This window comes from Aotus nancymaae, unplaced genomic scaffold (genome assembly GCF_030222135.1).
Source record: "Aotus nancymaae isolate 86718 unplaced genomic scaffold, 86718_ANA_hifiasm-v0.15.2.pri h1tg000020l, whole genome shotgun sequence".
In the NCBI taxonomy this organism is placed as follows: Eukaryota; Metazoa; Chordata; class Mammalia; order Primates; family Aotidae; genus Aotus; species Aotus nancymaae.
This window is the reverse complement of record NW_026988432.1, coordinates 53342281-53356786: the sequence shown is the minus strand read 5'-3', so window position 1 is coordinate 53356786 and position 14506 is coordinate 53342281. Positions and strand designations below refer to the sequence as shown.

The 14506-nt window shown below is 42.9% G+C and overlaps 1 protein-coding gene across 7 annotated transcripts in view; it reads right to left on the bottom strand.

Annotated features, from left to right (window-relative positions):
* Nucleotides 1-6350, bottom strand: part of TMEM241 (transmembrane protein 241) — a 155718-nt gene extending 149368 nt beyond the window's left edge. For all 7 annotated transcript variants that reach the window (XR_010343634.1, XR_010343635.1, XM_064379342.1 and 4 more), the window contains exons 1-2: nucleotides 6233-6350; nucleotides 1693-1739 (exon numbers count right to left, since the gene is read on the bottom strand). Coding sequence is in view for 5 of the 7 variants with exons in the window: in XM_064379342.1 (XP_064235412.1) it covers nucleotides 1693-1739; nucleotides 6233-6304 (119 nt within the window). In the remaining 2 variants the exon portion in view is untranslated. The remainder of the gene's footprint in view (nucleotides 1-1692; nucleotides 1740-6232) is intronic.
* Between the last annotated feature and the right edge of the window lie 8156 nt (nucleotides 6351-14506).

Here is a 14506-nt window from a genome sequence, read left to right as displayed (position 1 = left end):
CCATGTGTACCCAACGTTCAGCTGCCATTTACATGTAAGAACATGCAGTATTTGGTTTTCTGTTTCTGTTAATTCACTTAGGATGATGACCTTCAGCTGCATCCATGTTGCTGCTAAGGACATAATTGTGCTCTTTTTTATGGCTGTGTAGTATTTCACAGTATATATATGTACCAAATTTTCTTTATCCAATCCAAAGTTGATGGGCACCTAGGTTGATTCCATGTCTTTGCTATTATGAATAGTGCTGTAATAAAATACACATGAGCGTAGGTATATTTTTGGTAGAACAATTTATTTTCCTTGGGTATACACCCAGTAAAGGGATTGCTGGGTCAAATGGTAATTCTATTTTTTGTTCTTTTAGAAGTCTCCAAACTGCTTTCCATAGGGGCTAAGCTAATTTACAATCCTGCCAACAGTGTATAAGCATTCTCTTTTCTCCAAAACTTTGCCAACATATTATTTTTTGCCTTTTTTTTAAAGACAGATTTTCACTTTTGTCGTCCAGGCTGGAGTGCAATGGTGCAATCTTGGTTCACTCCAACCTCTGCCTCCCAAGTTCAAGCAATTCTCCTGCCTCAGCCTCCCCAGTAGCTGGGATTACAGGCATGTGACACTACGCCCAGATAGTTTTTTTTATATTTTTAGTAGAGACGGAGTTTCACCATGCTGGTCAGTCTCATCTTGAACTCCTGACCTCAGGTGATCCACCCACCTTGGCCTCTCAAAGTGCTGGGATTACAGGCATGAGCCACCACTCGCAGCCAGTTTTTGACTTTTTACTAATAGCCATTCTGACTGGTATGAGATGGTATCTCATGATGGTTTGATTTGCATTTCTCTGACGATTAGTGATGTTAGCCAATCTTTCACATGTTGGCCATTTGTATGTCTTGTTTTGAGAAGTGTCTATTCGTGGACTTTGCCCACTTTTAAAGGAATTATTTGTTTTATTTTCTTGTTGATTTATTTAGATTCCTTATGGATTATGGATATTGGTCCTTTGTTGGATACATAGTTTGCAACATTGTTTTCTCTGTTAATATTTCCTTTTGCTGTTCAGAAAGTCTTTAGTTTAATAGGGTCCTGATTGTCAATTTTTGTATTTGTTGCATTTGCTTTTAGCATAAATTCTTTGTCTAGGTCAATGTCCAGAAAAGTATTTCCTAGGTTTTCTTCTAGGATTTTTAGAGTTTGAGATCTTACATTTAAGTCTTTTAATCCATCCTGCATTAATTTTTATATATAGTGAGACACAGGGGTCCAGTTTCATTTTCTGCATATGGTTAGCCAGTTTTGTTTTTACTTTTTTTTGTAGAGACAGGGCCTTCCTATGTTGCCCAGACTGGTCTCAAACTCCTGACCTCATACAATCCTCTTGCCTCAGCCTCCCAAAGTGCTGAGATTATAGTAATGAGACACCATGTCTAGCCTAACCCAAATTTCTTATGTAGGAATCAATCCCACAGAAATCATTGGAAATTTGGCAGAATTGAACACAAAAACATCTGGTAACATTGTTTTCATACCCCCAAAATCGAATAAAACTTAAATGTCTGTTAATAAGGTGGCTAAGTATCTTATATCTATTTGACAATAAAAAACTATGCAGTTATTAAAACTATTTCAAAGAACGATGTTGATTGGACATTTCCTAAAAATGTATATAAAGAGCAAAAAGATACTCACCCTTGGAATAACGTAGGGTAGGTAAATTTCAATACAGACAGGACATACTGAAAAACAAACAGCAGATTATTGGACATTTCAAATGATAGAAAATTGACAAACCATATAATCAAAGAAATTTCTATTAAAGAAACATAAGCACATGTAAGTTTTAAAAAGGCCATTATTCCCACCAAAATCACAAACTGGGCAAACAAATGACCTCCCAAGTCATACTAAAGTGATTGGGCCGGCCGGACATGGTGGCTCATGCCTGTAATCCCAACACTTTGGGAGGCTGAGACGGGCAGATCACGAAGTCAAGCGTTCGAGACCAGCTGGGCGTGGTGGCGTGCACCTGTAGTCCCAGTTACTCAGGAGGCTGAGGCAGAATTGTTTGAACTCGGGAGGCAGAGGTTGCAGTGAGTCGAGATCACGACACTGCATTCCAGCCTGGGCAACAAAAGCGGGACTCTGTCTCAAAAAAAAAAAAAAAAAAAGAGCTCGTGAAAAAAAAGATCATAAGCCCCCCAAAAAGTGGGTGAGGCCATGTGAAAGTTAACAAAAACACCCGTATCTCTCTTTCTTTTTTCAAGCGATGTTCCTGCCTCAGTCTCCCCAGTAGTTGGGATTACAAGCACGTGACACTACATACACCCAGCTAATTTTTGTATTTTTAGGAGAGACAGGGTTTTGCCATGTTGGCCAGGCTGGTCTCGAACTCCTGACCTCAGGTGATCCACCCGTCTTGGCCTCTCAAAGTGCTGGGATTACAGACATGAGCCACTGTGCCCAGCCTCATAGCTCTTTTTTCAGTGCATTGTCTACTTATGCCTTTTACCCATTTATTTTCACTGAGGTTTTAGTATTTTTCTTATTAATTTAGTAAGTTCTTCGTATTTTACAGATGCCAACCACTTGTCCAGAATCAAAATGAACTTTGCCTCTGAGCTGAAGGCTCAATTTCTGTAAGGGGAAGAACAGCTGGCTGCCTAGGGCCTGATTACAGCTGGAACCTCCCAAAGGACAGAGGAACATGTCATCAGCCTGGGCCAGCCCAGGCCACCAAGCCAGAGCCCAAGGGTGTGGTGCTTCCTCCTCCCTCCCTACCTAGGGCAGCTTCCTTTGACAGCACACTTGCTGCCTCAAACTTCTAACAAATACCATTCTTTCAAACAGTAGAAGGGGGTCAGAATGAGCTATATGAGATTTTTTAAAAAAAATAATTTTCTTGGCAGGGTGCAGTGGCTCACATCTGTAATCCCAGCACTTTGGCAATCTGAGGTGGGTGGATCACGAGGTCAGGAGATTGAGACCATCCAGGCTAACGTGGTAAAACCCCGTCTCTACTAAAAATACAAACATGGTGAAAACCCATCTCTACTAAAAATATAAAAGTTAGCCAGGCGTGGTGGCTAATGCCTGTAATCTCAGCAACTTGGGAGGCTGAGGCAGGAGAATCACTTGAACCCGGGAGGTGGAGGTTGCAGTGAGCTGAGATCGCATCATTCCACTCCAGCCTGGGTGACAGGGCAAGACTCCCTCTCAAAAAAAATAGGGGAATAGCTGAAGGAGAAAATTACACAAAGAAATATGGAAATAAACTAAAACAGAGGATTCAAAAGCTAGAAGAGAGCATCCTCTACTTTAGATGACAAAAAAAAAAAAACTTCACTAATTCAAAGAAAATTAATGTGGCAGAGAAATTACATGCTTTCTGCCACATTAGAGTAGAATATGTTCATAATAGACAGAATATGCTCATGGGGTGTCCATTGCAGATTTCTTCCCAGATGGCCTCTACTTGGTCCAAGCTGACCCACCCAGCCTTGGCTGCCAGAAGGGAGCACCACCATCCTGGTTGAGAAGATGAAATAATGGCCATAAAAGGTTCAAGCTTTTAAGAGATATAAAGTTCCTCACCAGAGTCCCATAATGTACAACCACTACTGGTACCCCTACCTCGTTCTCCTGTCTCTCTACTCCACTCTCGAGCTCACCTCCTCCTCCCTCTGCAGACCGTCTTTCCTGCCTTCTGCTGTTTTTGACCTACTCTTTCTACTAGCTCTGACACTTCCCACATCCCCAAGACAAAGCATTCTAAACCATTGTATTTACATTCTCAGGGCCCTTGGTCAGCTATGAGTTTGATAATTCAGATTATCCATTCCTGGGAAGAAACAATTTGGTTTAATTTCATCTAACATCTAAATGCATTATGCATATGGAAAGTATTGTTTTGATTAAATTTGTTGGCTGGGCACAGGGGCTCACACCTATAATCCCAGCATTTGGGAGGCCAAGGCAAGGTGGGCAGATCGCTTGAGCCCAGGAGTTAGAAACCAGCTTGGGCAACATGGCGAGACTTTGCCTCTATCAAAAAAATACAGAAATTAGCCAAGCATGGTGATGCACGCCTGTAGTCCCAACTATTCAGGAGGCTGAGCTGTGAGGATCGCTTGAGCCTGGGAGGCAGAGGTTACAGTGAGCCATGATTACACCACTGCACTCCAGCCTGGGTGAAAGAAGACCCTGTCTCAAAAAACAAACAAAAATTTATAAAATACCCTGAGGCTCCAATAAATTTTGTAAAAGTGCCACAAATGAAAATGTACATCCAGGCTGGGTGTGATGGCTCACACCTGTAATCCCAGCACTTTGGAAGGCTGAGGTGGGTGGATCACCTGAGTTAGGAGTTTGAGACCAGCCTGACCAACATGGAGAAACCCCATCTCTACTAAAAATACAAAATTAGCAGGGTATGGTGGTGCATGCCTGTAATCCCAGCTACTTGGGAGGCTGAGGCAGAAGCATCACTTGAACCCAGGAGATGGAGGCTGCAATGAACCGAGATCACACCATTGCATTCCAGCCTGGGCACAAGTAAGGTTCCAAAGGCCAAGTAAGTAGAGCCAGTAAGTAAAACCCATCACTGCCTCCCAGGAAGGCTGCATTTATGGACCTTCAGAGGCTTACTGCCATAACTAAAAATCAACCGGAGGCCAGGCGCGGTGGCTCACGTCTGTAATCCCTCAGCACTTTGGGAGGCTGAGGTGGGCAGATCACCTGCGGTCAGGAGTTAAAGACCGGCCTGGCCAATATGGCAAAACTCCGTCTCTACCCGTCTCTACTAAAAATACAAAAATGAGCCCAGCATGGTAGCACACACCTGTAGCCCCAGCTACTCGGGAGGCTGAAGCAGGAGACTCAATTGAACCAGGAAGGTGGAGGTTGCAGTGAGCCAAGATCACGTCACTGCACTCCAGCCTGGATGATAGAGCAATACTCCATCTCAAAAATAAAAATAAACTGGAGAGGGAAAGAGGTTTGGGGAGCATCCTCTGGAAATATAAAGAGAGGCACTCACTGTAGGAGAGGAGGTAGAAAGAAATATTGTTTGTTGATGGTTCTTTTCCAGAGAGCAAGAGAGGGGAGAGGAAAGGAGGAGAGCAGAGGGGCACCCACAGTAGAGACCCCGCAGTGGGGCCAGGTGTCCTGCACTCTGTATTCCCACTTTGGCCGGAGCCAGCCCAAAGTCCAGGCCAGCAGGTGATGCCCCAGCCATGCCCAATGGGTCCTACTGGTTCCACCATTTCTCTGCGTGGTACCAAACCCAAAGTCAGCTTCCCTTTCTTTGCAAAAATAAAACCCCAAACCTGGTATTACTGCTTCTCTGCCTCCTCACCAAAAGGGCTTCATGATTTCATGACATTAGTTTAAACCTAAAATTAAATGTACGTTTTATTTTAAAAATAACAATTCCGACTGGGTGCGGTGGCTTACGCCTGTAATCCCAGCACTTTAGGAGGCCAAGGCGGGCGGATCACGAGGTCAAGAGATAGAGACCATCCTGGCCAACATGGTAAAACCCCGTCTCTGCTAAAAAATAAAAAAATTAGCCGGGCGTGGTGGCGCTTGCCTGTAGTCCCAGCTACTCGGGAGGCTGAGGCAGAATTGCTTAAATCCGGGAGGCGGAGGTTGCAGGGAGCCGAGATAGTGCCACTGCACTCTAGCCTGGTGACAGAGCGAGATTTCCTCTCATAATAATAATAATAATTCCATGAGAAACGCCTTAAGTGCTTACAATGGAGACATACAAAAAAATTGATTCGGGATTCAGCAGTGTGAGGGGGAGATGGCTTAATCTCTTCTATTTGAAGGCTTCTGGAACCTCACGGAACTCTGAGTCACGGGCCTGCTTAGAAAAAAGGCAAGATGTGTCAGATTCTTCTGACTCTTCCTCCCCGCGGGGAGCAGGAGCCAATTGCTTGCTTTCTCTTAAAACTAGTCCACGTAGCCCCAAACCAAGTTCCCAGAAAATGGGCAGCCCTAAAATCCTGTTTCCCAGGAGATGCACCGCGCTTTACAGTGCGGAAAACGCGGACCGTACAGGCCGGCAAATCCTGTTTCTAAAAGAGCATCATCTCTTACGGAGGTGGTTCGCTCTAGATCGCCACCAGGAAGAATGAGGTAGAAAGTCGGAGGCTCGGTTTGTCACAGGAAGATTATGCGGCTCAAGCCTCCCACGTGCAAGCGCTGCCTCCCGCGCCCGCCCCCTCACCTTGTTCGTGAGGTAAGAAGCCAGGTAGCAGGTACAAAAGGTGAGGCCGACCAGGGACCTCCTCACGCACATCTGTCAACTCGTCCCCTTCCCGGGGACCTGCGGTGCCTTCCCGAACCCCCTGGCCCCCGCCGGAGCCCTGCAGCAGCAACAGCAACCCCGAGACGGCCACGTGGCGCCGAGCTCCGCCAATCAGCGCGGGGACCGCCCCCCGGCGTCCACCTCCTTAAAGGGGCCGCGCCCTGGAAGGCCTGGCAGCCCGGGGATGCGCAGGACGGCATCCAGCCGGCGCCCTGTCTGCAACGAAGGATGGCACCGGCCGTGACCGCCAGTACAGGAAGGTCGGACGGTCATCCTTTTTTAAAAAAGTAGAAAGTGGCAGAAGAGGAAAAAAGCATACCCCAGTTCATAATACCCCATCACTGTTTAAAGAAAAATGTTCGCCGGGCGTGGTGGCTCATGCCTGTAATCCCAGCACTTTGGGAGGCCTAGGTAATCCCAGCACTTTGGGAGGCCAAGGCGGGCAGATGACCTAAGGTCAGGAGTTCGAGACCAGCCTGACCAACATGGAGAAAGCCCTTCTCTACTAAAAATACAAAATTAGCACGACGTGGTGGCACATGTCTGTAATCTCAGCTACTTGGGGGGCTGAGGCAGGAGAATCTCTTGAACCTGGGAGGCAGAGGTTGCGGTGAGCCGAGATCCTGCTGTTGCACTCCAGCCTGGGCGACAAGAGTTAAACTCCGGCTCCGAAAGAAAAATATTCATCGCTGTCTCTAAACGATGGAACCAAAATGTTACCCGTGGTTTACTGTATTTTCCCAATTTTCTCCACTGAGTCTGTAGCGCTTTGGCAAATGACACAAAAAAGGTAACAACAATAAATGTTAATTTAAAAGAAGGAAGGTGAAGGAGGAAGGAACTGGAATTGAGGATAGGTCTTTTTAGTTAGTTTGTTTTGTTTGTGTTTAAGTAAAGTCATTCCATTGTGTTAACATTTCTATAAAATAAGAACCCTTTCCCATAATAGAGTTTCAAGCATAGCCCCTATTCCTATTTCTAGTCTGTAGGGTGGAAAAGTGGACTCACGAGGCTTCTGGCAAATATTAGTAAACATGCAAGAAAACCTATTGATGGACTTGGACAGTAGCAAGAAATGCCAGTGTTCTCTGCCTGTAGAAACGCAGAGATTTTCAGAAACACCGCACACACGGGGAAACCATCACTTGTAAGCCACAGCAAAAGTCCTCCTGGCCCTTGGTGCTAGAGCAGTGGATGGAAAAGGGCACACCAACCCTTAGGCAATTTTTCTGTTTTTCAGAGGCATGCCTTGTTTCTCTCTGCTCCCTCCAGCGTTGAGGAAGGAATGACTTTGGCTTGTCCCCTTGAAGCCACTCCCCAGCCTCCACTGTCCCATCATAGTCCTTTGACTCTGCTCACTTTTCCACAGGCCTCTTCCTGGGCCTGCTGGTTGGTCTGCCGAGGGGACCAGCATAGAGACAGAGGTGGGCTGGTCACCCCTTCCCTCCCTTTTTTCCTACAGTCTCCATCAAACCATTTGTATAGGTGGATATAACTTTATCTACTGAGACTAGGTGATACGGTTTGGCTGTGTCCCCAGATCTCATTTTGAATCATAGTTCCTATAATTCCCATATGTTATGGGAGGGACCCGGTGGCAGATAATTGAATCATGGGGGCAGTTTCTCCCATACTGTTCTCGTGATAGTAAATAAGTCTCACAAGATCTGATAGTTTTACCCCTTTCCCTTGGCTCTCATTTTTTCTCTCATGCCTGCTGCCATGTAAGACGTGCCTTTTGCCTTCCACCATGATTGTCAGGCCTCCCCAGCACCATGGAACTGTGAGTCCATTAAATTTCTTTTTCTTTATAATTTACCCAGTCTCAGGTAAGTCTTTATCAGCAGCGTGAAAACAGACTAATACACTGGGTTATTTAAAAAAAAAAAATACAGAGCAGGAAGAGAGGAGATGAAGCTTCAAATGCACTACATTTTCCTCTCCATAGAAATAAAATCATGTAAGAACTTAACACTTCACAAGGGGGCCCCTTCACAAGCCTGCGCTCAGTTCTCACCCATCACTCTTGTCCCAGGGTTTGTGTCTCACTCTCCAAAACACCAATCTTTAATGGCAATTTTAAAAGATCATTGTAGTTGGGCACGGTGGCTCACACCTGTAATCCCAGCACTTTGGGAGGCCGAGGTGGGTCACCTGTTATATCCACCTGTACAAGTGGATCACCTAAGGTCAGGAGTTCAAGACCAGCCTGACCAACATGAAGAAACTCCATGTGTACTAAAAATACAAAATTAGCGGGGCATGGTGGCACATGCCTATAATCCCAGCTACTCAGAAGGCTGAGGCAGGAGAATCACTTGAACCCGGGAGGCAGAGGTTGCAGTGAGCCAAGATCACACCATTGCACTCCAGCCTGGGCAACAAAAGCGAAACTCTGTCTCAAAAAAAAAATCATTTTGACAAGACCAATAGAATAGAGATCTATAAAAGAACAAATAATAGAGAGAGATCCAAGATGTCTGACCACTAGCAGCTCAGGGATTGTAGCTCCCAGAGAAAATGCACAGAACGAGAGGACGCCACACTTTCAGGCGGATTTTTGTTACCCACGGATCGGAAGATTCCCAGCGGAGGAGCCCCACGGGTAGCCAGGGCGACTCTTGTGGCCGGCGTTGCGGTTTTGCTGGCGCCCAGGCGCAGCAGTTCTTGGTGCAGAGTAAACGGGACTGATCGATGTTTGGAGCTCCGGGAAGGCAGAGTCGCCCATTTACCTGATTGAAGAAGGGACTCAAGAGGGGAGCCAGACTGGAGATTCCCGGGCAGAAGAGCACCATGAATCTTGATGCCGCAGTTTTGGCCGGCGCAGTGGGTTGCTCAGATTTCAGTGCTGGGAATCAACAAGTTGGACGTCCACTCAGAGACCTAATGTGAAAGTAGGCAATTACAAAGACGACAGGTGGATGAACTCACAATGATGGGAAGAAACCAGCGTAAAAAGGCTGAGAATACCCAAAATCAGAATGCCTCTCCTTCTACAGGGAATCACAGTTCCTCGTCAGCAGAGGAACAAGGCCTGATGGAGAACGAGTGCATTCCATTAACAGATTTAGGCTTCAGAAAGTGGATAATAAGGAACTTTAGTGAACTAAAAGAACATGTTCTAATGTTCTAGCCCAATGTAAAGAAACTAAGAACCTTGAAAAAAGGTTTGATGAAATTCTAACGAGAATAGACAACTTAGAGAGGAATATAAGTGAATTAATGGAACTGAAGAACACAATACGAGAACTGCGTGAAGTATGCACGGGTTTCAACAGTCGAATTGATCAAGCAGAAGAAAGGATATCAGAGGTCAAAGACCAACTTAATGAAATGAAACGAGAAGACAAGACTAGAGCAGAAAGAGTAAAAAGGAATGAGCAAAGTCTCCAAGAAATATGGGACTATGTGAAAAGACCTAATTTACAATTGATAGGTATACCTGAATGTCATGAAGAGAATGAATCCAAGTTGGAAAATATTCTTCAGGATATTATTCAGAAAAACCTTCCTAATCTAGTAAGGCAGGACAATACTCAACTCCAGCTAATCCAGAGAACACCACAAAGATATTTCTCAAGTGGAGCAACTCCAAGACACGTAATCGCTAGATTCATTAGGGTTGAAATAAAGGAGAAAATTCTAAGGGCAGCTAGAGAGAAAGGTCACGTTACCTATAAAGGGAAGCCTATCAGACTCACAGCAGACCTCTCACCAGAAACCCTACAAACTAGAAGAGAGTGGGGGTCAGTATGCAATATCCTCAAAGAAAAGAATTTTCAACCCAGAATCTCATATCCCACCAAACTAAGCTTTATAAGCGAAGGAAAAAGAAAATTTTTCGTGAACAAGCAAGGACTCAGCGATTTCATCACCACCAGGCCTGCTTTAAAAGAGCTTCTGAAAGAAGCACTACTAACAGAAAGGAACAACCAGTATCAGTCATCCCAAAAACTTACCAAAACATAAAGAGTATCTTTATAATGAAGAATCTACATCAACTAATGGGCAAAATAGCCAGCTAGCATTAAATGACAATATTGAACTCACAAATATTAGTATTAATTCTAAATTTAAATGGATTAAATGCCCCAATCAAAGACACAGACAGGTAAATTGAATAAAGAGTCAAAACCCATTGGTACGCTGTATGCAGATCTATTTCACAAGCAACGACATACAAAGACTCAAAACAAAGGGATGGAGGAAGATTCACCAATTAAATAGAGAGCAAAAAAAAAAAAAAAAAAAAAAAAACAGGAATTGTAACTTTCATCTCTCACAAAATAGACTTTAATAGTAACAAAGACTAAAAGAAACAAAGAAGGACATTACATAATGGTAAAAGGATCAATGCAACAACAGGAGTTAATGATTATAAATATATATGAACCCAATACAGGAGCACCCAGATACATAAGATAAGTTCTTAACGACTTATAAAGAGACCTGGACTCCCGCACAATAATAGCGGGAGATTTTGACACCACATTGTTAATATTCGATAGATCAATGACATAGAAAATTAATAGGGACATCTATGATTTGAACTTAGACCTGGAATAAGTAAACTTAGTGAATATTTATAGAATTCTCCACCCCAGGTCCACAGAACATACATTTTTCTCAGTATCACATTACACCTATTTTGAAAGTGACCACATAATTGGAAAATTGGAAGTAAATCATTCTTCAGCATTTGCATAGCATTTCACAGACTTAATGAAATATTGGTTGACTGTTTGTTTGTTATTTTCTTCCCTTATTCCTTCCTGTCTCCGTTGTTAAGCACAATTATTGGCATAAAAGAGGTTTTTAATACCTATTTTTAGATTGCATTCCAGCCCAGGAAATAGAGCAAGAATCCTGTTCTCTCTCCCCCTTTTTCTTTCTCTTTCTTTCTTTCTCTAATAATAATAAAAAAAAAATAGTCAGAGCAGCTAAAGGTATACTTGCAAAGTGAATCAAGCATCAGTAGCAGTAGGAAAATGTAGTTCCTAGCATTTAACATAGAAAAAAAAAAAAAAGAACAAATAATAAACCAATACCACACTGTTCACCACTACCCACATAACCAATATTAACAGGTTGGTGCATCCTTCTACAGCTTCCTTTGTATTCATAGATCAACATATACCCATTTATAAGTTGTTGCCTCACAAAAATGGATCTAGCTATTCACATTGCTAAACAACTTACTTTTACAACTACAGGTCAACACATACAGATTTAATTCTTTTTAAAAGCTGCAAGCATTCCATAGTATGGATATACCATGATGTATTCAACCATTCTGCTGTTGACATAATTATGTTGTTTATAGTCTTTTGCTACAATAAACAAGGCTATAATCAACATCTTTGTACATATGTCTTTACCTCCTGCTGATTTAATTTCTGTAGAACAGATTCCCAACAGGAAGATTGCAGAATCACAGCATGTGTGTATTTTTCTTTAAATCATTACTTTCTACTTCCCTGTACTATCTGCTTGTGGGAATCCTACTTAGGTCCAGCTCTTCTCACGCACTTCAGGCAGAACTTATTATCCTCTCTTTTCCATTACTACTTTTTAATACCTGTTACAATAATTAGCAGCTTACATTTTTTTCTACATTGTGATTCACGAAGAAAATTGTAGTATTTGTTTAGAGCCTCTGGCTAAATTGCTTACACTGCTTAGGGTCTGAAATGCTGTCCGGGCCTACCTGAAGTTAAAGAGAAACTCCTGTAACTCTTGTCCAGCCACATCAGTTAAGAAGCTGTATTAGGCTGAGTGTGGTGTCTCACACCTGTAATCCCAGCACTTTGGGAGGCCGAGATGGGTTTATCACCTAAAGTCAGGAGTTCAAGATCAGTCTAGCCAACATGGGGAAACCCCATCTCTGCTAAAAATGCAAAAAATTAGCTGGGCATGGTGATGTGCACCTGTAATCCCACCTACTTGGGAATCTGAGGTGGGAGAATCACTTGAACCCAGGAAGAAGAGGTTGCGGTGAGCCAAGATCACCCCTGCACTCCAAGCTCGGTGACAGAGTGAGACCCTTCTCAAAAAAAGTAAGAAAATTAAAAGAAGCTGTATTAAAGTTAGGGTGTTGCATACGCTCTCTCCCCAGCCACATGGCTACTCTTGGAGAGCATAGGCACCCCTTTGCTTAGCTCAGTGCCTTACACAAACTAGATACAGTAATACATGCATGGTGAAGGAATCTATCAACTGAATGAAGGCATCAATGAAGTAATGTAGGAAGGGGATTTAAAAATGTTAAGCATCATGGAACACATATAATACCAAAAAGCGATGGAATCCATAACACAAAAGACACCTACAGTCACAAACTTGCCACATGGCCATCAAACAACCTCACAGAAGATTGCCTCACAGGATATTGCTATTAAGAGGATAACAACTACCACAAATGAGGAACTTAAATTGCATTGCCAGAAACAGTTTTGTTGGTAAACTTCTTTGATAGTTCTTATTGCTTTGTTTCACTATTGTCCAGGCTTTGTGCAGTGTTGCCTAAAAAGTAATGAGTATGCCAATTCAGTTCCTAATTAAAGGTATTTATACTATATTAAGTTTAATCTCACTTATATATTGTTATCAAAGAAATCTAATAGTTCTTTTTTTTAATTCTTTGAGATGAGGTCTTGCTCTGTCACCCAGGTTGAAGTGCAGTGATCTTGGCTCACTGCAACCTCTGTCTCCCGAGCTCAAGTGATCCTCCCATCTCAGCCTCCTGCGTAGCTGGACTACAGGCACATGCTGCCATGCCCAGCTAATTTTTGTATTTTTTGTAGAGACTAAGTTTTGCCATGTCACTCAGGCTGGTGTCAAACTCCTGGACTCAAGCCGTCCACCTGCCTTGGCCTCCCAAAGTGCTGAGATTAAAGGTGTGAGCCACCTCGTCCAGCTAAAATCTAATCATTCTAATATAAGATTGCAATATTTAGTTATTTAATTTTATTTTAAAGTTTCAAAAAATAGGCAGAATGTGAAATTGGTTTTCAATCAAATGCAGAAATGCCATTTGAGCGGTATATATAAATGTATGTGATGGAAGCTTTCCAGATATGCCTAGAAATTCAAATGGCTTCAAAACAGAGAAGAAATTGAAAGGAAGTTGAGAGACTGTATCAGTTAGGATATTTTCTAGTGTAAGTCAAAGAACTTCTAACACATACTGGATTAAATAATAAGAATACATTGGTTCATGTAATTGAAAAGTCCAGCCCAGGCGCGGTGGTTCGCACCTGTAATCCCAGCACTTTGGGAGGCTCAGGTGGGAGGATCACGAGGTCAAGACATTGAGACCATCCTGGCTAACATGGTGAAACCCCATCTCTACCAAAAAATTCAAAAATTAGCTGGGTGTGGTGGCATGTGCCTATAGTCCCAGCTACTCGGGAGGCTGAGGCAAGAGAATCACTTGAACCCGGGAGGCGGTGGTTGCAGTAAGCCGAGATCTTGCCTCTGAACTACAGTCTGGCTACAGAGTGAGACTCTGTCTCAAGAAAAAAAAAAAAGAAAAAAGAAAAAAGAAAAGAAAAGTCCAGATAGATCAGACTTCATGTATAGTTTGGTCCAAGTATTCAACAATATCTGGGGTATCACCAAGAACTAGAGTGACCATGGATCCTGATTTGCCCAAAACACTTTTGATTTATGCTTTTGTCCTAGCATAATTATTAATGGCATCCCTTTCATTCCTACAAGTGTCTTGTTCTGGATGATAAATTAAATGGTCACCAGCCAAGAACCTAGTTTCTTCCAACTCTTGGCTCTGCTTTCCAGGGTGCCTGGGTTCTCACATGATTACTGCTGCCAGAGTAACCAGGGCTACTGTAGCTCATTCAGCTTCAGAATGAGTGAATTTCTCTCCCCCATTCAACAAACAACAAGACTATGATTTCTTAAAATTAGACCATCTCAGGACAAATGCCTACCCACAAACAATCACTGTGTCTAAGAGAATTTAGACTTCTTTAGTCATATGATTAAAATTTAGAAAATTATTCAGAGATTGGATAGCCAGTAAATAAAGAACTATTTGTTTCCCTAAGTAAACTGCTTATCAAACTATATTATCCAAGCAAACACTGGATGTATAGTCTCTACGTCAAAGATAAATACACCTTTGAAAAAGATAAATACAGCTTAAATCAGATAAATTGCATAAAGCATAAATCA